This window comes from Vitis riparia, chromosome 1, assembly GCF_004353265.1.
Source record: "Vitis riparia cultivar Riparia Gloire de Montpellier isolate 1030 chromosome 1, EGFV_Vit.rip_1.0, whole genome shotgun sequence".
NCBI lineage: Eukaryota > Viridiplantae > Streptophyta > Magnoliopsida > Vitales > Vitaceae > Vitis > Vitis riparia.
The window spans coordinates 11,763,796-11,789,388 of record NC_048431.1 but is presented as its reverse complement, the minus strand read 5'-3'; the positions used below and the strand labels follow the sequence as shown (position 1 = coordinate 11,789,388).

At 36.7% G+C, this 25,593-nt stretch overlaps 1 protein-coding gene across 1 annotated transcript; it reads right to left on the bottom strand.

Annotated features, from left to right (window-relative positions):
- Nucleotides 1-10,216: 10,216 nt before the first annotated feature.
- On the bottom strand, nt 10,217-11,204 carry LOC117920189. The gene is made up of 4 exons (XM_034837580.1): nt 10,850-11,204; nt 10,636-10,754; nt 10,430-10,526; nt 10,217-10,281 (listed from the first exon to the last, which is right to left on the bottom strand). The coding sequence occupies exons 1-4, from the start codon at nt 11,202-11,204 to the stop codon at nt 10,217-10,219; spliced, it is 636 nt and encodes a 211-aa protein (XP_034693471.1).
- Nucleotides 11,205-25,593: the final 14,389 nt, after the last annotated feature.

Genomic DNA, 25,593 nt, shown 5'->3' with positions numbered 1-25,593 from the left:
AAGCTTGATGTCCTAAACCTTGATAGGTTGGGAGTCATCGATGGACCCCCGTTACATGGACAATTTAGAAAAAATGCCTTTAAGCCTTGTACTCCTACAATGAAAAAAAAAAGTGTGAAAGAAAAGAGGTGCGTTCTTAGCCTATTGGAGGTTGATTAGTTTGCTAAGCTTTGAAAAAAAAACTAGGTTGAGGGGAGAGATTAGTTTGACATACTATATTCGGAAGCTAATAAGTAACACATAGATTTTTGTGGAAGAGTAAGGTTTGACCCTTTGGGAGTGGAAACTCTTTTGAAGCTTAAATTTGCATAATGCCTACTCTTTAAGAATTGTGATTAGACAAATTATTTGATAGCTCCTATTGAAGTTTGAGTTTTATTTCTTTCATGTTCCATGTGAGAGTTAGATCATCATGTCACTTGAAAATTGTTTTTTGATCAGCATGATGTTGTAAATTATGGTACTTTTATTTTATTTTTCTCTCCTTCATTGCTAAGGGACTAGCAATATGTCGGTTGGGGGGAGTGATTACTACTCAAAAAGTGCTATTTCATAGCTTATAATTAATCCTTTTAAACACTTTTGAGTAGTAGTTAGTGCCTTTTAACCCAATTAGCATGTTAAGGCCCCTTTCAATTAATTCTAATCAAAATGTGTAAGTTTTGGTGTTTTTGTTAGTATTTTGATCACCAAAGCATTAGGAGATTGAGGAGAGTTATATGGAATCCTTGGCAAGCAATGGGAAGCTTAGAGGAATGAAGAATCAAAGCTTTGAAGTCCTTTGCCATAAGCAAATCCGGAATGCAAGGAGAAAAGCAAAGAGGAAAAAACAGAGTGAAGAAAACAGAGGAAGCATTCTTGATGACAGTCACTGCAGCCACTTTTGGAGCACTTCCTGGAGTCCAAATTATGCATACAATATGTCATTTGAAAGCTTAGGAAGTCAACAATCCAATGCTTCAAACCGTGTGCAATTTGGAGTTGAAATGAGGAAGTTACAGCCTTTTAAAGACAACTGCTCCAAGCTGAAGGAAGGCTTCAGAAAAGTGCTGCGGAATCAGCACTTTTGTTGCGAGATATTTCGCAACACTTTTGCACAGTGCTATGGATTTCCCCTGAAGCTTCACGCCGCGATGGAAGCCAAACTCCACAAGATGGAAGTCAATTTCGTGAAGGTGTTGAAGCAGCTGGTTGCTATGAAGAAATTTCGCAGCCCTTCTTGTGCACCTGCGAAATCTCGCAGACCTCACTTGTCACCTGCGAAGTGGTCCTTAGTGCTTCCCGATATTTGTAACCGACACTTGGAGATATTTTTCATTAGATTTTTGTTGCCTAAATGCCCAAATTCTCCTTGTAAACCACCAGTGATAGGATTCCTTAGTTTTTAAGTTAGGAATTTGGCAAAAATATCAAGGTAATAGCTGTAAGTGTAATTTTTGGTTTAAAGGGAGCCCGAGGAGCCTGTTCTGAGGGTGTGTTAGGTTGTTGAACCTTATGTAAAAGGAAGTAAAATACAGAGCACTTGCTCTGTTTTTCCTATATATTTTTGTTTTCTCTTCCATTTTCATTTTCTTGCTAGCCAAACATTCTCTGAGATGTTTTCTCAGAGGATGAGAGGCTAAGCTCTTTGTCTCTTGGAGTGAAGAAAGCTGGGTGAGTTTCCTCATGCATAAATTGGAAGTTTTGTTGTTTTAGTTTTTAATGAAGAGAAAGTGTGACCTGTGGATGGTGTTTGTCTTTTTAGTTAACTTAAAACTCCTTTAAATCACCTGGGCCAACACTTGGTAATGCAAGTGATCTCCATCCATGGAGATGCACTAGTTTACCCCTTGCGAGCCTCTGGGAGGTGAGTTGAAGGTAGGATTTTCTAGAATTGCCAACACTTGGTAAGCTTTTGGACTTCAAGGAGACATCCATTAGTTATCTCTTGCGAGCTTGTGAAGGGAAATCCAAGGTTAAAGATCACCTTGAATAGCAAGTGCTAGGTGAGAGGCACGAGCCATTGCAAGTTGCATCAGTGAGAGGGATTTAGTGTTTGAACCCATTAATGGGAAGCATTTGTACAGCACCTGTTAGAGAATTGACTTTATGTTAATTCTCTAATATGAGGAAAAGAAACAAGTGACCGGAACTCTTTTTTTTGTATGAGGAATCTGAGCCTAGTGATCTGAAACTCCAAGAAACACTTTTCTTTATAAGTAAAATCAGTTACTATTTTTTGGTTAGTTTAAAACCTTTCCTTTTTCATTCAAACGTCTTTGTGTTTTCTTTTAAAGCTAACCTTGAAATGAAAAGGCACCAATTCAACTTTGAATTAATATCATTTGTGAAGTGAAAACCCATCCCAGTGAACGATCCTAGAGCCACTATGCTATAGTAGCTTTGTCTTTGCTACCCTAGTATATGGTGTAATAGGTTATAAATTTTGTTGATTAATCCCTCAATCAAGGAGCACCAGCTGGACACGAATCAGCTGAGACACCAATTAGGCATGAATCAGGTCTCCAATCAGACCTCTAAGAATCCTTAAAACCAAATCTCATTTCTGTAATGGCCTATGCCTGACTCGTTTCTTGAAAGCTCAAGCCATCTTCATTTGGTAAGCCTGAATATGGTCTACAACTCTCAACCTTCTTTTATCCAAAAGGTTAAGCTGATCAAATCGAGCCTGAGCCCATTTTGCCTTAGAAACATGCTGCTTAAGGGCCACTCTTAATAAACCCATTTCTATCTCAACGAGCAAAATAGTCTTCATACCGTACACCAGGGAGTAAGGTGTAGCTCATGTAGAAGTGCGAAAAGAAGTACGGTATGCCCATAAAGCAAAAAGAAGTTTCTCTAACCAATCTCAAGAAGTCTCAACCATCTTTCTCAAAATCCTTTTTATATTCTTATTTGTAGCATTTACCGCTCCATTAGTCTACGACCTATAAGTAGATGATTTATGATGCTGAATGCCATATTTCTGCAACAAAGTTTCAACTTCAGCTCTGAAGTGTGCTCCATTATCTGAAATCAACTCATGAGGAACTCCATAACGACAGATAATATGTGACCTAATGAAATTGGTAACTCTAGCAGATGTCAACTTCCCATATGATGCAACCTCTACCCACTTAGTAAAATAATCTATGGCTACTGAGATGAACTCATGGCCATTGGAAGATTTCGATGAGATCTTTACAATGATATCAATACCTCTACTGAGAATGGTCATGGCTATGTCAAAGCATGCAACTCTGAGGGCGGTACATGAATAAGATCTCCATGCATCTAACATTTTGGGCATTTCTGAACAAATTGACAACAATTAGTCTTCATAGTCAACCAGAAGTTTCCCAATCTCATAATCTTTTGTGTTAACATGTGTCTACCCATATGTGGACAACAAACTCCTGCATGAATCTCTCTTATCACTCGATCTGCAGAGGCTCAATCCAAACATAAGAGAAGCATACCATTGGTTGATCGTTTGAATAAAGTCTCTCTACATATCACAAATCTAGTGGCTAACTGCCTTAATGCTCTCCGATCCTTAGCTATCACAACCTTAGGGTATGTGCCAAATATGAGAAATTGATGAATGTCATGAAACCATGGTAGGTCATCTTGGACCTCTGTCTCATCAGTCAAGTGACAATAAGCGAGCGCAGATCTAGTCTCAATCAGCAAGTGACGAACTATTACATTAGTTGGAATGTCAACTATAGAAACTAGGGTAGCTAAGGCATCAACAAACTAATTTTGTGCTTAGGGAGATGAATGTATTTCAACTCCTCAAAATTTTCAATCAATATCTCTAGGTAGGCGTGGTATGGCTTTAGCTTTGCATCTTTGGTCTTCCAGTCACCTTAAACCTATCTGAGTATTAGATTGGAATCACCAAGTACATCCATCTATGTGATGCCAAGCTCTAATGTAGTCTTTAATCCAATGATACATGCTTTATACTCAACAATATTATTTGTGGTGGAATGGTAATAAAAAAATGTTAAACGAACAGATCTTGGAATGTGATCACCCTAGGAGAATACCAACAAAACACCTATTGTGGACCCTCACCTGATCCATCGACCGACACGACTCGTTATGTTAAAAGTGAAAGGGAAAACTGGTTTTCGAGTTTTGAAAAATTCGTCCCAGTAAGGAACAGTTTTGTTTGGAGTTGCCACTTACTTTTTATTTTTATTTTTAAATGGAGAAAATTTAAGTAAGAACAAAAACCCCAGCATGACTTCTGATTACTACTCAAAAAGTGTTATTTGATAGCTTATAATTAATCCTTTTAAACACTTTTGAGTAGTAGTTATTGCCTTTTAACCCAATTAACATGTTAAGGCCCCTTTCAATCAATTCTAATCAAATTGCCTTAAGTTTTGGTGTTTTGATAGCTTTTTGATCACCAAAGCAATATGAGATTAAGGAGAGTTATTTGGAATCCTTGTCAAAGCAATGGGAAGCTCAGAAGCATGAAGAACCAAAGCTTTGAAGCCCTTTGCCATAAGCAAAGTTGAAATGCAAGGAGGGGAAGCAAAGAGAAATCTGTCATGAAGCATTCTTCATGACAGTCATTTCAGCCACTTTTGGAGCACTTCATGAAGTACAAATTATGCATGCTATATGTCATTTGAAAGCTTAGGAAGTCAACAATCCAATGCTTCAAACCGTGTTCAATTTGGAGCTGAAATGAGGAAGTTAAAACCTTTTGAAGACAATTGTTCCAAGCTGAAGGAAGGCTTCAGAAAAGTGCTGCGAAATCACCATTTTGTTGCGGAATGATTTTGCAGCCTTTTTGTATAGTGTTATGGATTTCCCCTGAAGCTTCACGACGCGATGGAAGCCAAACACCACAAGATGAAAGCCAACTTTGCAGCAGTGCGAAATCAGCTGGTTGCTATGAAGAAATTTCGCAGCCCTTGTGGTTCATCTGCGGAATTTCGCAGACCTCATTTTTCACCTGCGAAATGGTCCTTAGTGCTTCCTGATATTTGTAACCGACACTTGGAGATATTTTTCATTAGATTTTTGTTGCCTAAATCCCCAAATTCTCCTTGTAAGCCACCAATTATAGGATTCCTTAGCTTTTAAGTTAGGAATTTGGCTAAATATCCATGTAATAGCCATCAATGTAATTTTGGTATAAATATAGCCTGAGGAGTTTGTTCTAAGGGTGATGAACCTTTTGTAAAAGTTCCAAAGGAAGTAAAATACGGAGCTTGAGCTCTACTTTACCTTCTCACTTTGATTGTGTTTTTTATTTATTTATTAAGTTATGCACTCTCTGAGGAGTCTTCCCCAGAGAATGAGTAACTAAACCTTTTAGTTCCTTGGAGTTAAGGTTGCCGGGAAAGGTTCCAAGTGCAAGAATCAGAAGCTTTGTGGTTTCAGCTATGAATGAATAGAAAGTGTGTCCCATGAATGGTTTCTACGTTTTTAGTTAACTTAAAATGCCTTGGAGTCACCTGGGCCAACACTTGGTAAGGCAAGTGATCTCTAACCATGGAGATGCACTAGTTTACCCCTTGCGAGCCTTTGGTAGGTGACTTAAAGGTAGGATTTTCTAGAATTGCCAACACTTGGTAAGCTTTTGGACTCCAAGGAGACATCCATTAGTTATCTCTTGCGAGCTTGTGAAATGAAGTCCAAGGTTAAAGATCACCTTGAATGGTAAAGGCTAGTGAGAGGCTCAAACCATTGCAAGTTGCATCAGTGAGAGAATTAAAGCTGAAATCCAATTGAGGGATGCATTTGTGCAGCACCTGTTAGAGAATTGACTTTATGTTAATTCTCTAATGTGAAGAATTGAACCAACTGACCGGAGCTATGCTATTGCATGAGGAACCTCCCCTGTAAACCTGAATCTCCAAGGAATGTTTTTCTTCTTAAGTAATTTTCATCACTTGCTGTGTTGTTAATCTAAGTCCAAACCTTTTTCAACCAAAGTTTGTGTTTTATTTCTTAAGCTATTCTTGAAATGAAACAGCACCAATTCACTTTGAGTTGGTATCATTTTTAGTTTGAGTACCCTTCCCAGTGAACGATCCTAGAGCCACTATGCTATAGTAGCTTTTTCTTTGCTACCCTAGTTCATGGTGTTGTAGGTTATAAATTTTGTTGATTACTCCCGCCATCAAGGAGCACCAGCTGGACACGAATCAGCTGAGACACCAATTAGGCATGAATCAACTTCAATAAGGAAAAAACGGTTTGTGAAAACTAGATTCTTGGTCCGGGAAGGTACTTTACGCGAGGTAGCACCTCTCTAGGCCCGGAACTCGGTCTCTACTAATGAACTAGGTATATGAGAGCATATGGGTCAAAGATTAAACAAACCTTGGGCTGAACAAATGACATGAATCACATAGACCCGCCTAGTATTTATCATGCACATACACTCAATAAGTCAAAATCAGAGTGCATACACGAGGTCCCCAGCCAAGCACTGCATAAGAGGTCAATCAATAAGCTCAAATGCACAACAAATATACATAGCAATCATGCACAAGCATTCATGTGAATTTCATTATCCAAAGCCGAAGTGCATACCTGTGGTCCCCAACTATGCGCTGCAAGGAAAATGTGAGGCAAGTAATACAAGCATACAACATGCACTCTCGATCAAACATCAAATCTCATACCCACAAGGGAGGGAAGCAGATCGAAATGAAATAAATGGTTTGCTTTCTTTTGCACACATCCCTCTAAATTTCATCAAACCAAACCATGCTCACTTAACCCACATTCTTCCCATCCATGAATTGGGCTCACATGAAATCTAACCAAACTGAACTTTGACCCTAAAGGTGGCCCACCATTGCCTTGGAGCCTAAGGGCTCAAGCCACAACAAAATGGGAGTCAAAGCATGTTAAAATTGGGGCTGCCCAGCAGAACTTGTTGAACTAGTTTCCAACTAGTTCAACTGAATGAGAAAAATTCTAAAAATTTACCAACAAATTTCTCAGAGAATAAGGAATCCAACAAAAAAAAATGGCTCTCAATTCCAAGCCTGGATGAGGGAGAAACGACCAAAACAATGCAATGTGTTTATTAAACGAGGCTGCCTAATGGGACCTGTTGAACCGGTTCCCAGTTGGTCCAATCGATTGAGAAAAATTTTGAAACTTTAACAACAGATTCCTCAAAGAATAAGGAATCCAAAAAAAAAAAAAAAAAAACAGCGGTCAATTCCAAGCCCGGATGAGGGAGAACAGATCGAAACAATACAATGTGTTCCTTGTAGAAGGCCAAGCCCGAGCCACCCAACCTTATTAAAACTAAGGCCACAAGAATCCTTTCCTTAACAATCAGGAGGTCACAATAACCTTCAACCAAAGCCAAAACTAATGAAGGCAGTAACCCTATTACTCACACATCAAAAGTAAGTCACTCCCCTCATTCCTGATCAGAACCAACCCAAAATGAGACATCCATAGCAAATATATATATATAAAAAAAAATGAAACCATGCAACAATTACATATCGATCGAGCTATGAACTGGGAAATAGATCAAAATGATGCAAAGAAGAACAGTACTAAATCATCAAACACTCCTTATTTGAAACAGCCATAGAAGTTTTTGCAGTATCTTAAACAGAGAAGTAAATCTAAAAGGAAAAGAATTAGTACTTACCAGATTGTTCTCCTCTCACCAAACTTGGACAGAGTTTTTTCCCCTAGAAAAAATGCAAAGGAAAAAGTCATTCTTTCTTTCCATTCTGGATTTTTATACTAGAATCCCTGCTCCTTCCACTTCCATATTCGTTTTTCCCTCATTCAGCTCTGGAAAATGCCCCCATCAACCTCGAAAACCAGCCTCATAAACACTCCTCACAGTCACGAGGTGAGCTCTCTCCACATTTACTCCCTTGCTTCACCACCAAGAATCCATATGGATTCATGGTGGGCTGCAAAAAACCTTAACTAAGGCCCAAAATGGACCCAAAATATTGCCCAAGACCGATCTGGAGCTTATGGGCCCGAGCCATGTAGGATTGGGGCTCCAAAATCAATGCTCTATACAGGTTGGCCCAATGAACCGGTTGAACCGGTTGCCAACCGATTGAGAAAAAAATTAAAATTTTGACAATATATTCCTTGAAGAACAAGGAGTATATAAAGAAAATGGCGCACGATTCAGAGTTCGGATGAAGGATATATGATCGAAACAAGCCTAAGTGCTCCATATTCGAACTTGCTCCTATGAACTCGGGCTGAACTGAAATTTTGGGGATCGGTCGAGCCAGTTGAGAAAAAAATTTGAAAATTTGACAAAATATTCCTTGAAGAACAAGGAGTCTATATAAAAAAAAATGGTGCACGATTCTGAGTTCGGATGAGGGATATATGATTGAAACAAGCCCAAGTGCTCCATATTCAAACCTACTCCTATGAACTCGGGCTGAACTGAAACTTTGGGGACCTTACTTCCTTTAGCATGATGTGAACAACTATGGAATTGGCCATGACGACATCCAAAATGAACTACACACTCGCACTTCATTGGACCGTAGATGAACCTACACAAGGCTCGAAAATCGATCAAGCCCAAAAGGGTGGCCATGGCGGTGCCATACGAAAATAAATAAATAAAATAAAATAAAAATTGGGTGCATGTGACACCCTAAGATAAATGCAAGTGTTAAAGGACAAAATTGAGGGTCTACACCTATCCCATACCTCAAATGATTACCTGTTTCATCAAAGTACATGCGGCAACCTGATAACCTAGTCATAGCGACAAACTCCTCATTTGGAAAATCGTTAGCAACTGGTTTACTCTCAATTGTTGGTAAGGACGCTAGATGATTTGCAACAACGCTCACCTTAATGGATTTATGAGAGATGTACTGAATATCAAATTTTGTAAGAAGCACTAGCCATCTCATCAGTCTACTAGCCAAAGTAGGCATATTAAACAAGTATCTTAACGGAATAAGACGGGAAATCAAGTGCACTAAATACTCTGTCATATAATGCCTCAATCTCCTAGTGGCCTAAACCAGTGCCAAGCAGAAGCGCTTAATCACAACATATCTCATCCCAAACTCCATCATTTTACTCAAATAGTAAATAGCTTACTCCTTCCCTGAATCATCAAGCTGAGCTAACATGCATCCTAAAACTATGTTCGAAACTGACAAGTACAAGATCAGTGAATGTCCTAGTATAGGAGACATTAAAACTAGAAGGGAAATGAGATACTCATTAATTCTTTCAAAAGCATGCTAACAATCATCATTCTAGACTGTAGGTTAATTCTTCTTTAAAAGACGGAAAATAGGCTCACATATATCTATCAATATGGTAATGAAGCTACTGATATACTGCAATCTGCTTAGAAAACCTCTGACATTTTTCTTAGTCTTGGGTGCAGGCATGTCAAGTATGGCTCTAATCTTATCGGAATCAACCTCTATGACTCGCTCAATGACCATATATCCTAGTAATTTCCCAAAAGACACACCGAATATGCACTTTTTGGGATTCAGTCCTAGCTTGAATTTCCTGATCCTCTGAAATAATCTCTCTAAAGCTGCCAAATGATCTGCCCTATCATGGGACTTTACTATCATGTCATCAACGTACACCTCAACATCCTTATGCATCATGTCATGAAATAAAGTAGTGGCGACTCGCTGATAAGCATAGTTTTAAAAGGCTCAAGGCGCACCAAGGCGCAAAGTAGTCCTGGAGCCTGAGGCGCAAGTCGCATCTAAGGCGCGGGCTTTAGTGAAGTGAGGCGCACCCTAATTTACATATATATTTTTATATAATATAATCAAATTTAACAATCATTTATTTGTCCTAAACACATAAATCATCAAATATCATCCAAAACTTCAATTTAATAAACAAAAAACATAAAAATAAAGAACTCCAAGCATAAAAACAAATCCAAATCCATATTGCTAATTGCCTAATACATATCCAAATCCAAAGTTTCCAAACCTAAAGGTCCAAAACATGAAATTTGTCCACAATTCAAAAACATCATTAACAAACACTTAAATCACAAATTTGTCCACAACAAGCAATCATCACTCCTCCTCTAAATCAACAAAATCATCATCATCATCATTTCCATCACCACATTTGTAGCCTTCCCCATCTTCTTCATCTGCTGAATCAACCATGTCTCCATCTTTATCTTCATCTATTAGTGAATAAGAAGGCAAAGTTCTAGAACTTGAAGTTATCCCCCTTGTTGGTGGTATTATGCTTGAGCTTGCTCTAGCTCTAGCTCTAGTATCAAACCTGGCCTCCTCAGCTCCAGCAGCTCTAGCAACATCACCCCATGTCAAATTGTCATCATCAAATACAAAATCATCTTGTGCACCTCCATGAGAATCCTCATCTTCCATTCTCCCTATCAACCATTCATTACTATCATCTATATCTTTCAAGGAAATTGGGTCAATGGTGTTACGTTCATTGTATCTTCTCTTCAAGGCTCGATTATACTTGATGTACACCAAATCATTCAAGCGTTGATGATCTAACCTATTTCTCCTCTTGCTATGAATCTGCAAAAATTCATAAGCTCATAAATATATTTTAAAGTTTTAACTTTTAAGTTACATTCAAGACTCTATTAGACTATTACTTGTAATTATTTTGGATTTGGTCACTCACATTTTCAAAGATGCTCCAATTCCGTTCACAACCTGATGCACTGCATGTTAAGTTGAGGACTTTCATTGCAAACTTTTGCAAATTTGGAGCTGAAGCTCCATATGCAGCCCACCATTCAGCTGTAGTATAGATATTAACAATTTAGTGAAACAATTCACCTATTTTAGCAAAAATACAATCTAATCATTTAAATAAACAAAACTAAATAACTAACCTGGTGCTCTAATCTTTCTTGTCCTAACAGCTAACTCATTCCCGAATAGTCCTTGGGCATTTGTGAACAAACTCACTTCGGCTACAACTTTTTCTTGCTTAGCAGGGTCTCTTGTTAGCCTTAAGATGCATTTATACAAATCACTCATAATCTCGGCATCATGCTCTATTTCTGGCTTATCATAGAAGAATTCTGGGTTCAAAAAGTACCCTGCTGCATGCAAAGGCCGATGAAGCTGAATCTCCCACCTCTTATCAATGATGTTGAAGATTTCTTTGTACTTCTCTTCATTTCCATTAAAACTTATCACAATTGCATCCTTAGCTCTATTCATGGCCTCATAGATGTATCCCATAGGAGCTTTTTTTTCACCATCAACCAAACGAAGCACACGAACTAGGGGACCCGAAACCTTTAAGCAAAACACAATAGTGTTCCAAAATGAAGGCATTAGAACTATGTTGGCTATAGTTTTCCCCTTCTGCTCTTTTGCCCATTTACTATCTGACCAATCTGAGCTTGTAAACATCTTCCTTAAATTGTTTTTTTGTTCATGCAATCGCGATAATGTGATGAAAGCAGTTGCAAACCGAGTCTTAGCAGGCCTAAGCAATTCCCTTTGTCCAGTAAACCGCCTCATCATGTTGAGTAGCCCTGAGCGATTATAAATATACCCATTTAGTGATATAGCCCTCTCCAATGTCCTCTTGATGTTTGGTAGCTTTCCAATATCTTCCAACATCAAGTCAAGGCAATGTGCAGCACATGGTGTCCAATACAAATGTGGGCGCTTTAATTCTAACAACCTCCCTATATGAAATTGTAGATAATAAATTTACATAAGTTCTCAAGATAAATAATTCAAATTTTAAAAGTAAATAAAAATTCAAGAAATAGTATTTATTACCTGCCATCACATAACTTGAGTGATTATCTGTTATAACTTGAATAACATTCTCCTCACCAACTTGCTCTACCCATTTGTCAAGTAACTCAAACATCTTTTCTCCCGTCTTAATCATTGAAGAAGCATCAATGGATTGCATGAACATGGTTCCCTTTGAACAATTAACCAAAAAGTTCACCAAAGTTCTCTCTTTCCTATCGGTCCATCCATCCAACATAATTGAACATCCATTTTTCCCCCATTCCACCATATGATCTTTCATCAAATCTTTTGTGAGAGCCAATTCTTTCTTAAGGTTAGTAACTCTTACCTCATGAAAAGTTGGTCCCTTCATACCCACACCATATTGGCCAATAGCCTCAATCATTGGTTGGAAACTCGGATATGTGACTGCATTAAATGGAATAGCAACCTCATACATCCATCTTGTGATAAGCATGCAAGCTCTTTCTCTTGCTTCCTTTTTGTAGGCATCATTGATGGTAGTTTGATTCATCTTTCCACTCTTTCGATTTTGAACAACCATCTCTGCATTAGGAGTGAAAAAATGATCCATAAGACCTTTTTGTCTTGGTTTTTTTGAAGAAAACGTCCCACCACCACTTCCTCCTCGGTTACTACCTCCACTAGAAATGTTGGTGACATTCGTTCTACTATTAATCTCCTCACCAATATCTTCATCTTCCAAACCAAACAAATTTTCATTAACATATTCGCTCCCCATATTCATTTGCTCTTTTTGATTTTTCTTGGAACTCATATACTCTTCCATTTCTTCTCTAACATGTTCCGGACATTTTCTACACTTTTTAGCATTTCTATATCCACCAACAAGATGTTGTTTGTGTCTATATATGCCTCATTTGGTTACTTTATCACAAAAAATGCATATGATGGTGTTCAAATCTTTTTCATTAACCAAACGACCATATTTCCACCTCAGATCTCTTCTTCCACTTGCACTAGAGTCCACTTGAGTTTCACTCTCATTATCCATCTTGCAAACAAATTATCTATACTCCACAATAAAATAATTATAATTAAATTAAGAAAAAAAATTGAAAAAAAAATGCATATCACATTAACAACAAATATGCATGAGAGTGCTTTTTATTTATTTATTTTTATTTTGTAAAATTTTTATGTCAAAAACTCAAAATATAATATTTATATTTAAAAAAAAAAAATTACCAATGAGAGTTATGAGATAAGAATGGAAAAAAAAATGCAGAAAAGTGAAGAAAAAAGAAAAATACCGAGGTCCGGAAGGTATGTGACTATTTCCCCTTTATTTTTCTCCTATTTTCCCCCTATTTTTCTTCTTCTTTTTCTTCTTCTTCTTCACTTCTCCAGCACGGAAGAGGCTAGGGCAATGAATGGAGTGGTCTCGGGTTGAGAGAGACCAGAAAAGGGGGCTGGATGGAAGGAATAGGCCAAAACGGCGTCGTTTTGGCATGTTTTTTTTTTTTTTTTTTTCTAAAGGACAGGGTCCAAAATGACGTTGTTTTGGTCCCTGTGCACTTAAGTGAACAGGGTCCAAAACGGCGTCGTTTTGGGCCCAGAAAATAAAAAAAAAATTTAGGGCTCCCCCTCATCTCTGCAACTCGACTGGAGGAGGAGGAAGAAGAAGAAGAAGAAGAAGAAAAAGAAGAAGGAGGAGGAGGAGAAGGAGAAGGAGGATCGCGTACCTGGTCGGGCCGTCGGAGGCGACTCGGGCGACCGCCTCGCGCCTTGCTGGAGGCGAGCGCCTTGCGCGCTTAAGCGGCGCCTTCGTGAAGGGGCGTCACCTCCCTTTAGGCGAGGCGCTGGAGGGTGGCGTCGCGCCGCCCCGAGCCTAGGCGCGCCTTTCAGAACTATGCTGATAAGTGACTCATGTGTTTTTAAATCAAATGGCATGATTTTGTAATAATAAGTACCCGACTCATTGAAGAAAGCAATCTTTTTTCTATCCTTTAAAGCCATCAGAATCTGCTTATATCCAAAAAATCCATCCATAAAAGATAACATTGAGTGACCTACTGCAGTGTTATCCACTAATAAATCAATGTGAGGTAAAGAAAAATCATCCTTAGGACTAGCCTTATTAAGGTCTCTGAAATCAACACAAACCCTAACCCTACTGTCCTTTTTAGGAACATGAACGACATTAACCAACCACTCAAGGTACTCAACTATTGATAGAAATCCTACACTGAGCTGTTTTCAAATCTTCTCTTTAACCTATAAACTCCATCGTGGGTGTAATCGTCTTAATTTTTGCTTAACCGATCTAGCGTGTGGCAAAATAGGTAGATGATGCTAAACTATAGAGGGATTAAGACTTGGCATGTCCTCATATGACCATGAAAAGACATCCAAGTATGATATAAGTAAATGGATAAGGTTGTCTCTTTCATCAGTGGATAAAGGTGATCCAATTTTCAACTCTCTAGGCTGGTTAGCTGTACTGAAATCAACGATCTTAACATCCCCTACTGTAGGGGTAGCCCTCTCATGTGAATCATGTTATGCAATCTCATAAACTATATCAAGTATATGTGAAGTAGGTGAATAAGGTGCAAGTAACGAAACATCATCACAAGGAACAGACGAATACTCGTAAATGCTCAAATCCATAACTGAATCATCAAAAACATAGTCAGAACGGGTGGCAAATCCTAACAGAATGTCAAATGAAAGAGGTGGGTCCACAGAGTCGAACACTCTCTCAATTGGGCCAATAGTACCCTCATACATATCAATAGTAGGAATAACAAAAGCACAAAGCTCAAGAGCAAGAATAGTCTGTCATCCTCAGCAATCTCGATGACAGATACTCTAAAAAGCTCTAATGGTGAGAAAGGCTCACGCTGAACTGCATAAAGGAACTGACTGATACCCAACATGTCCATCTCATCACGAAACTCATTATGAAGAACTACTCCATCAATCATATCTGCAAGCTCAATGACTACCCCATAATAAGTAGTCTCATCTGGAAAGCACAAGGAGAATAAGTTGGCTTGATCCAGAGATGGTGGAACGATCGTCACAGAAACTGACACGCCAAGGGTCTCAGCACCCATCTGCATTTGATTGAGCATATGTTGAAGCTCATCCATTGTACTATCCTCAACACCTATCTCCTCAACACGAGGCTGAATCTCTGATCCCCTGACAAAGTAATCGACCAAACTGAAAGTGTAAGGGCGAACAGGATAGTCAAATGGGATGCCAGACAATCGAGCTCTCACCCTATCCTTACATAGTCATGCCATAAAATGAACATCATCCTCTGAAATGGTGAATCCAAGTTCAAAATGAGTATCATGATCAATAGTAGTCACAAACTCATTAGATCCATGCTGGCGTCATCTTAACCCAAAACTAGGTAGAAATGACATGCATCTCATCATATCAAGAACAAGGGTACTACTATGCTGGTCAAATGACATGGTCACAAAATCTCTACAAAAATCTTGAATCTCAAGGGTATGTACCTCATCAAATGTGAATCATATAAAAAAAAATCATCATCACTATGATTGATCTGCAATACTGGCTCAGATGATGAAATCATGTCTCTGGTATACTGTACTATAATAACCTGCACATCATGGATAAACTTCACCTTTTGATGAAGGGAAAATAGAATAGCTCTAGCCTGGTGAATCTAAGGTTGACCCAAAAGTAGGTTAAATGATGCAAGAATCCTCAAAACCTAGAATAATATAGAGAATATGGTCGGTCCGATCATCAAATCTACAGTCAAGGTGCCCATGACCTTCCTCTAAGTGCTGTCATAAGGTCTCACTGTTTGTGTAGAGAGACCAAAATCTGAGGGTGCAAAGTCGAGGGCTACAACAGTAGCTAATGGACAAACATTCAAGGCAGAGCCATTGTCCAATAGGACGGACGAGACTTTGTGGCCTGAACAAACAACTAAAATATAGAGAGGATGAGTATGGTCAGAACTCTCTGGTGGTAAATCATTAACAAAAAACACAATGCAGGTGGCCCTATTGGTTGTTATCATATGAATCAATCCCTTTGGAATAATAGAGGTCTCAACACGTATCTGACTCAAGGCTTGAATAAGTGCATCTCTATGGGTACTAGAAATAGCCAACAAACTCCAAATGGATATCTGAGCCTGGGTGCTCTATAGTTGTCTCAAGATCTCATCATTCTCTCTCCTAACATCCTCGCGAGAGTCCATACCACCAAATGGTCTAGTAATTGGAGGTGCAGCTTGGGTTATTCTCCCATTACAAGTCATAACATGTACATCCACATCAACATCCTCGAGCCATAGAATAAACAGAGCAAACGTGTCCCCATGCACGACATCTGATGGTGTAGAAGAAATCAACTGTAATGGCACTCTATCTAGGATCCAATTGAATGGTGTAGGGACTAAAAAATCTGATGTAACTCCTACAATATCATAGCCATCGTTTGGAACAATCATTTTAGGCAATCCATCATCCTAACTCACCATATGTATGACATCATCCTGAACAAAATCTATGTGATGAATACCACCAGTAGGTGAAAACATTGAGTGTGTGGTGTGAGTAGGTAAAGGGTTCGTGGTTACACTTGGTTGCCCTAAGTTAACAAGACCCTGATATGTCAAGTCTTGAATAGCATGTCTCAAAGTAGAGTAGTGATCAGTGTCATGTCCTGGACCCTAATGGTAAGAACAGTGAAAGTCCATCCTGAACTGAGGTGGCATGGGCTGAGATAGTGGTCTCGGTGCTAATGCAGTCAACAATCCTCCTTCTACGAGCTTCTGGAAAGCTCAACTCAAAAGCATTCCCAATTGGGAAAACTGTCGCATTTGTCTTTGTGTAGGTGGAACCCTAGGTTGGGTATAATGAGCAGGTGGCCTTTGTGTGGCTTAAGTAGCATAAACTGGTTGTGGAGTTAGGTGTAGATATGTGAGAGACACAGGTCTAAAAGAAACAAGTGGTCTATATTGCACATGGGATGATGACGGGTAATAAACTCTAGAAGTCTACCCAATTGTTTGATAATATTTAGGTGGCCTCGGTCTAGTGGCACTGATGGCATTAACGTCCCATGATCTCTGTCCAATAGTTGGTTTCTTCCCCTTCGAGTCTAAAGGGGAAGAATCAGGTCACAATCTTCTAGCAATACCCTCCTCAATACTATATAATGCATGTACCAAAGATCCAAAGTCCATGTGTGGGAATCCCATCAAATGCTTAGCAAATCAAGGCTGTAAGCTCCTCATAATCATGCTGATCCGATCCCTCTTTGATGGTCTATCAATGATCTAGGCAATCTTTTCCCTCCGACGGAAAATGAATTATGTGACTATCTCATCAGACCTCTGCCTCAAGGCCTCCAATTCCCTCCCTAAGACATCTATGACAATGTTAAATGCAAACTGTTGTAGAAACTCTTGGGCTAAATCGTCCCATGTATGACAACATGACACATCCAAAGAAGCAAACCAACGTTAGACCGTCCTACTCAAGGACATGGGGAATAGCATAATCATCTGAGCCTCATCCAAACCGTAGGCCCTCATCATAGCACTATATAGTCTCAAATGAATGCGGGGGAATCCAATCCTCGTGTATCGCTCGATCTCTGGCATCCTGAACTTGGTCGGCAAACTGGCCACTGGTAGTCCATCAAAATCATCCCATACCATCCCTCTATTTGATACTCTCAACTGTCTCATCCTCTGCTCAAGCCTATCTATGCGTGCATGGGCATCATTTGAGGTCAAAACAACCACCATGGCAAGCAGTGAGGCAATTTCAATCTGACTCTGTAAAGTAAATGGTGTAGACCGTGGAACTGTCTGACCAAGTGGAGAGGGTGGTGGTATCTGAGTGTCCTATGGAGTTGTTTGACTAGGCAGGAGAGGTGGTGGAATAGTGGGATCATACTACACACTCTCCAAGCTGGAACCTATTGGGCCTGTTGCCCATCCATCATCTGACCAGATTGAAGCCATAGCAGCAACGAACTGATCAACTATAACCACCTGTGAATCCATATATGCCTGATCTAACTAGTCTAACACTCTAATCAATCTAGCTCTAACTCTGATCCAAGAAGTTAAACCCAGATTGAACGTATCAATACTCCTACAATAGTGGAAATACTAGATAAGATACAGTGTAAGGGAAACTCTACAAGGAATGTCTAACAACTATGCAGGAAGGTAACCTAAAAGTATTCAGACTGATATCCAATTCTGAGCAAATATATAAGAGACTACTATGAAGGTAACTAAACTTACCACTACTAACCCAGCTTTAAAGGCCCACAGATACACCCACGTGTAGGAAGGGAATCCTAATGGGAAGATCTAAGGCTCAACTTACAAGGCCAATGTGGCTCTAAAAGGGAAATGATGGACTTTAAAGGATTCCTTGTAGAAACAATCATAACCTCCAACGGTACGCAACCCTCTACATACCTCAAAAAGAGACAGGGCGTTTCCATACAAGGTGGTCATTACCTCCACACATGCACTACCTTGACACCTCAAGGGGTTTCCTATGGTGAAAGCTCTTACAATTCTCAATAATCAGTAGTCAACTAAAGTGCACAGTGAGTGGTGTGGGTGCATCTAAAAATCCTATGAAGCTAAAGTAGAAAAAGAAACACACTGGTCACACAAATATCCATGAAACCTAGTTTTGGGCTATACAAGTCTTCAAAGATCGGACTTCAATCAACATCATTGTGTCGGTCTCCTCTAGAATGCTCCCAAACATCGATATAACTCATTGCTAGACCCTACTCCGAACCACTATCTTGGTCAAATAAACAAGCACACACAATGCCTCACACTTGCAAATGTAAGAACTGAAAAAAAAAAATAACTGAAACTAAGGGTTGGAGGTAATGGGATAGATGTGTGACCCATACAGACAAGCAACATGCAATCATACAGGAAAATAGCAGTCATGCAACAAGCAGTCAAACAGAGTGTAGGTATATCATTCATATCCGTACACAAGTTAACGAGAATATGGCAATAAAAATGAATAGCAATAAGGATAACATGCTCAAACACCATGAGTGCTTATTTAAGCATTAAGCGATGGTTTCAACACTCAAATGTTTTAGCCAGTTCTTAAGCGGTCCTATTTTACCAAAAATAAAAATAAAGCAATTTTAAACCAACTTTGAGAAATCGATCTAATACTCTATCATAACCTAACTTACCTCTAACAAACCTTTTCGGACTTACTTGTGACAGTTCAATTAAATAATCAACAACCTCGAGTCTTCAATGAAGAATAAGTTGCATCTAAAAAGGTTCCTATGCAAAAATGAAAAAGAACAAAATTACCAATACGTAAAAATGTCTAACAATCTCCCTTCTTGGCTATTTTGTGACAACCAAAACTCTCAAGCGAAGTTTACATAACACTTAGAGCACTCTTCTAAACCTAATCATCCTATAACATACATCAAATGGTGTGAAACATCCAAGTATAGCAAGATCCCAATACTTGTAACTTGTACACACCAAAACCACAAATACCTAAGGAAAAGTAGTGTGTGGAAAAAGATATGAACAAGATAATCAAAACAAAATAATAGGAAAAAAAAACCATCAAGATCATGCATGCAAACATATATCAAAATAAAAACAATGAATCAATCCATGTCATCATGTCTCCTACTTTTTGTTGCAAATAGACAAAGAGAAAAACGCGATAAAAGTGAGAAACATGATATCCATATATATAATGAAGGTTCTGGATACAATAGTAAAGACAAATGAGGCATACATCCAAACCATAAATAGAACATAATATCCAAAAAATACTAAGCCAATAATAGGCTTTAATGGACAAAAGATTGAGCAAAATAGAAAATGTTATCGACTATTCATGATCAGTTGGCAGATGTGGAGGGATAAGGCTTAAGTCACCCTGTGACTGAATCCATGAAATAATGTATGAGAGTTGCCCCTCAATGTCATGAAAACAAGTATCTATCTTATGCTCATGAACCTTTAGATTGGTAGTCAACTTTACAACACGAGTGCCTACAAAATCGACACAAAGGTGAAGCTAGTCTAAATGTTCATCACTTACTAAATAAGAAGAACATCCCAAGAAAAACCAGGTAAAACATAAGAATAAGAAGATCTTTCACATCACCCATGACTAATCATCCTCGAGGAGTAGACTTTAGGAAATTAGGCTCCTAAAGTGAAAGATCCTATAGAGGGGGATCCTATAGTGAGGGATCCTGCTCCATGGCACAAATATTTTTCTCCTCGGCAACAACTTCTTGTGCAACCTCTTGTGCAACCTCTTGAGTTGCAGAAACCAGAGGAGTAAATAAGGAGTAACTTTAGATAAAGTAACAACAAGTGGTATAATAGGGTCATAAATGTGACTATCGTGCTTAGACCATAATCTCACATCAATGAAAACCCTAGGTGTAGGGATAGCATGAGCAGAATCTAATGTAAAACCTACATTAGTAAGGATCCTGGTAATGATTAAGGCAAATAGAAGAGTGCCTATGTGAGAAGTGGGGTCCTTGAAATGTGTCATAATGTCAAGAATGACTTGAGCAATGTTAAACTATTGCCTAAATAGAATAACATGAATAAAGCAAGTAACAAATTGCTTGATCTTGGTTTGATGGGAGGTAAGATAAAAAAAATAAGATAGATAAGTGAAAAGAATCCAAACCGACTTAGTTATTTAGATTGAGCCTCTAAAAGCAAGACATGATGTAATAAATGAAACTTGATTGTCATCTTGTTATCCTTCTTATGCATTGACATTGATTTGAGGATTCAACCTACATCTCTTACATTGTACATGACATAGGTGCATTAAGAATTGCATAGAGAATACAAGTTATGGGTTCTTTGTAAGTAGATAAGTTGTCCACAATCAATTCCTAGATTTGGGCAATCTAGTAAAGACTATAGTATTCTACCTCCTAATTAGAGAGATGACTTGTCTTGGCCATTGGGATGGGTTTCCCATGGTGAGTACACTAGTATATGTGATACACACTAGATAGGACTTATGGTGAATTATGACATAAGGATACCGATTGTCATGATTCACCAAGCTAGTATACTCTGAACCTTGAGAGGATATTGAGCTTGTGCCAAAATCAACAAGAGGCTTTGACCTATGGGTGAGACCCTAAAGTGGTCATATACCCCTAAGGATTGAGCTACTATTAATGGAGGCTCATGACAACAAGTATTCTAAATAGAGACACTATGATATTTCATGGGATTGAAATAGTATGTCCTTTTAGGTGATTCAAAGGACATGTGATTATGAAATTTGTGGCCTCAGTAATTCCTTTAGTAGAATTTCACATATGATCATTAGAGATAGAGAATGTCAGTTGATCACATAATAAGTAGGATCTATAAATTAAGGATTAAAGAGATAATCTTGATAGGTGATAGTACTATCTTGTTAGGTTACGGATACCATTTCATGAGGAGTTTGCATGTAGTGGATAGTAAGTTAAGAACTCAAGCTTCATTTGGTTGTTATTTACATAGGGTACTGGAGTGTAGTTGATTTTCTAAAGTGGGATGTTGAATCAACTTCAGAATTAGATTTTGAGGGAGTTAGCACTCTATGAGTCCCAATAGTCCTTGCTTTGAGCTCATATACTATGTTGGCATGATTTATGAGGGTTGAATTGACTCTAAGTTCACTCTTATGTATAAGAGCATTTTGATAATTACACAAGGTTGCATAGGGGATAGTGAACAAGGTCTCTTGATTGAGCTAACTGATTAATTAGATAGCCCTATTGGGTTAATTAACTAATTAGAAAGACAATTATTTTTATTTTTAATTTTATTTTGATAATTATGTTTAAATTTTTAATGTCAAAACTTATGGATGATGATTGAATACTAGAATTTCAATTAACCCATGCTAATCTAGTATCCTTTTAATAAAAAATGAGGTTGTATGATGATATATAATTTAGAATATTTGATGGTTTAAATCTATGTTTATGATTGAGACATGGTTTTAAAAAATATTTTGATTTTACAAATAGACAATGAGTATGATGAATTTTGTTTGTATTTGTATACTATTTAGTAAATATGGGTAAGTTGGAATAAATTTTTGTTTCACCTAATTCTTTAGAACTCAGTTCAATTATACATTAGAGTAAAATAAATAAATAAAGTTTAGAAATATTTTTATAATGTTAGTTATGAACTATTGATGTTACAGGTTATTTTTCATGCTAATTTTATTTTCCTTTAATTTTCTTTCTAAGAACCAAAAAATAGAAAACATATTCCTTAGGAATTCAATTTTATTTCCCTTAACTTTTCCATGGATACTTAAACAATGGATAAAAATTTATATTTCTTCCCTTAATTACCTTTTTATTTTCTTCCACTTTTCCTCTTTCTTTTTTTTTTCTCTCTCTCTATCTATCTCTTTTTCTCTCTTTATCTCTCTCTCTCTCTCTCTCTCTCTCTCTCTCTCTCTCTCTATATATATATATATATATATATATATATATATATATCATTTTCCAAGAGCCAAAGCATCATTCAAGAAACAATCACCCCTATTAGCCATCAAGAAACATAATATCTTCTAAAATCTACAAAATTTAGGTTTCTAATTAAAAATAAAAAAGAACAAAACCTTGAAATTGGGGTTCATTAAGGAAGACCCTAGACATACAAAAATCAAGGTATAAGGTATAAAGAGAAATGAGTTTAAATTATACACAATCTAAAGACATGTCTTTGAGCACAGTTATTAAATTTGATGAATACATTTCATCCATTGTAGCTTGTGTATCTAAAGAAGGTAGGTTCTCGAAGGTACTTAATGGTTGTTGAAGTGATAGTGGTGGCCATTGAAAGGCTTGCTAGTGGTGGGAAGTCATGGCTAGAAGTAAAGACCGATGAAAACTCGTGAAGAAGAGTTTCAATGACGAGGGATTGGAAGCAATGCTCGTGAAATTTTCTCTCTAGCTTTCCTTTGTCTTTATCTCATATTTTCCTCACTATCTGCTTTAGAATAGTATTACAAAAAATATTTTAATATGTTATTTCTTTTTTTTCCACCTTATTTTCTATGTTGAAGAAAATTTATTTTTTATAAAATTTTTTTCCTTTCCTTAATATTTTCTGAGAACTAAAAATTTACTTAAGCTTTTAGTCAAAACACTCAACTTAAGGCTAAAAACCCACCATTTGAAGGGCATGTGAATTGTTGTCATTAGTGATCAACTGACCTACTAGACTGCCTTTAACACTTGTTTTTGTGCCAGTTCCATCTCCCTTTTGGTTGTAACAAGGTTACCCAATAAAGCCTTAGCCTTGCCTCTAACTATTTGAGTCTTGCTCAATCCTTCTTTAGCAACAATCTTGTTGGTTAAGGGTTGCTTATTTTTCCTTAGAGCTCCTTTAGCACATATATTTAATTATGTTAAACTTATATATTAATTTGACATGATAGTATATTAAAAACAATAACAAGTTTTTTTTTTATAAAAAAATAAAAATAAATATAATGATGTAATAAGAAGAAAATATATTATTTTAATTTTAATTGATATAATAACTTGTTTAATCATCAAAATTTTAAATAAAGAGATTTTATATATTAGATTGTAAGTTAATGCACCTATTATATATTTTTAATTTATTTGGTTTAATATTATTTTTTAATAAATTAATAAATAATACAAAATTAGTAAGGTAAAGCATGTAAAGTTACATTAATGAACAATAGTTTTATATTTATTTTTTTTACTTATGTAAATAATAATAATTATTTATAAAATATTATTAAAAAATTTTAAAATATCATTTTTACTATAAAATATAAAAATTTATCGAATTATAGGAATTTAAGAATGATCATCCATATTGATATAAATCTCTATCTTGCTATCGATAAAAGGGGAGACATACTAATGAAGTGAAAATGACTCTTTTAAGTATTTCAATTTCTTTGTCTTCTAATTCTTATATTTTATAACATGTTATCCATATAATCTTCAAGTCAAAGAAGTTTGCTTTCCTCTATAATAGAAGAATCCTCCATGTTCTAAACTTTCTTTTAATTTCAAGTAAAAAAAAAAAAAGACTTTCTACTAGTTACTTCTTGATTCAAGTAGAGAGTTATTGTTTATTTCAAATACTTTTACATCAAATTTCATGGAAAGGTATATTACAATATTATTTTTATTTTTATTTTTTATAATTTGCTAATTATTTTATATTTTTTACATCACTCAATTTTAATTATTTCGTATTGTGAAGCTATATAAGAGAAAATTAGTAAATTAATAAATATGAAAACTTATATAGTAAAAAAATATATGAAAAATATTTATTATAAACTAAAATTTACATAGTGGTTGGAAGCTATGTAATTGTTATTAATAATAACCAAAAGCTATAAAAATGAGAAAATTAATATTTTTTTCTTCTTGACAAAAGCTATGTCACAATTGTTAATATGTTTTTTCTTATGACCAATATTTTTTATCTGTTTGTAATAAATTTCAAATTTATAAATATTCTAAGAAACATGTATATGAATTTTTCTTATGTTGAAAAAAAAAATCAGATTATATGTTAAGAATTTAATGATAAAAATTTTGTGTTATAAATATTGAAAACAATATGAGAAAATTATGGCTCTATTTGGTAACTGGTTTTTAAGAGAGTTTTGAAAAACAGTTTTTAAGAATGGATGGGATCACTATTGATGGAAGTTGGTGGCAATATGTATTCTCAATAGAAGCACGATGATATCTCATGAGATTGAGACAGTGTGTCTCCTTGGGTGATCCAAATGACTTGTGATCATAAAATTTGTGGTCACAATAATTTCTTTAATGTAATTTGACATATGCTCCTTAAAGCTATAGTATGTCAATGATCACATAATAAGTGAGATCTATGACTTAAGTATTGGAAATGTAATCTTTATAGGTGATAGCACTTTCTTATTAGATTATGAACACTAGTTCATTGAGAGTCTTCATACAGTGGATAGTAGGTAACAAACTTGAGTACTTGGTGTCTCATTATAATATACATAAGGTACTGGAGTGCAGTTAACTCTCTGTAGTGGGATGTTGAGTCAATTTCAAATTTTGATTATAAGAGAGCTACTACTTTTATGGGTCCAATGGTTCCTGCTATGAGCTCATATTCCTTGATGGCATGATTTATGAGGGTTTGATGGGTTTTTAGTTCACTTTTGTATATAAAGGTGTTTTAGTAATTATGCAATGTTGCATAAGGATAAGTGAGTGGTATCTCTAAAATGGGCTAATTGATTAATTAGGGCCCTGTATGGTTAATTAATCAATTAGAAACCTTTTTAGGCTAGATTAAGTGACCAAACCCATAGTGGGCTTAAGTCACTTAAGTTTAGTAGAAAACCTTTATATACACCTTTAGGGGTTAGGGTTTCAATGTCTTACCATTTTCTCCCTATAGTTCAAATAGAGAACCTTAACCTCCACCCTTAGGATCTCCACCATCTCAGTACCTAAATACAGGGAGAAGTCATTAGGCAAAAGATCATGGTGTTTACAAGATCAATCGAATACAACTTTGGAGTTATTTACATTAATTGGAATTGATTTGGGAACATCTAGATCAAAGGTATGTGGCTTTACTATCTAGATTTATGATTTATGTGGTATTAATATTGGTTTTTGAATACCTACTTATCCGCTACGATAGATTTAGAGAGCCTAGGATAGATTTTTCATGCACCCTATGAGATCCAGGACATGAGAATGAAGTGATTTGGGGTTCCTAACACTATTCTGATCAAATATTATAGGATACTAGAGTGTA

Coding starts and splice junctions, on each gene's coding strand:
- LOC117920189 (XM_034837580.1), bottom strand. CDS start 11,204: ATGGGATACATCTATGAGGCCATGAATAGAGCTAAGGATGCAATTGTG. Junction 10,755..10,849: donor AAGAAAGATTAGAGCACCAG/GTTAGTTATTTA, acceptor TCTATACTACAG/CTGAATGGTGGGCTGCATAT. Junction 10,282..10,429: donor GAAGAGAAGATACAATGAAC/GTAACACCATTG, acceptor TGATGTTGCTAG/AGCTGCTGGAGCTGAGGAGG.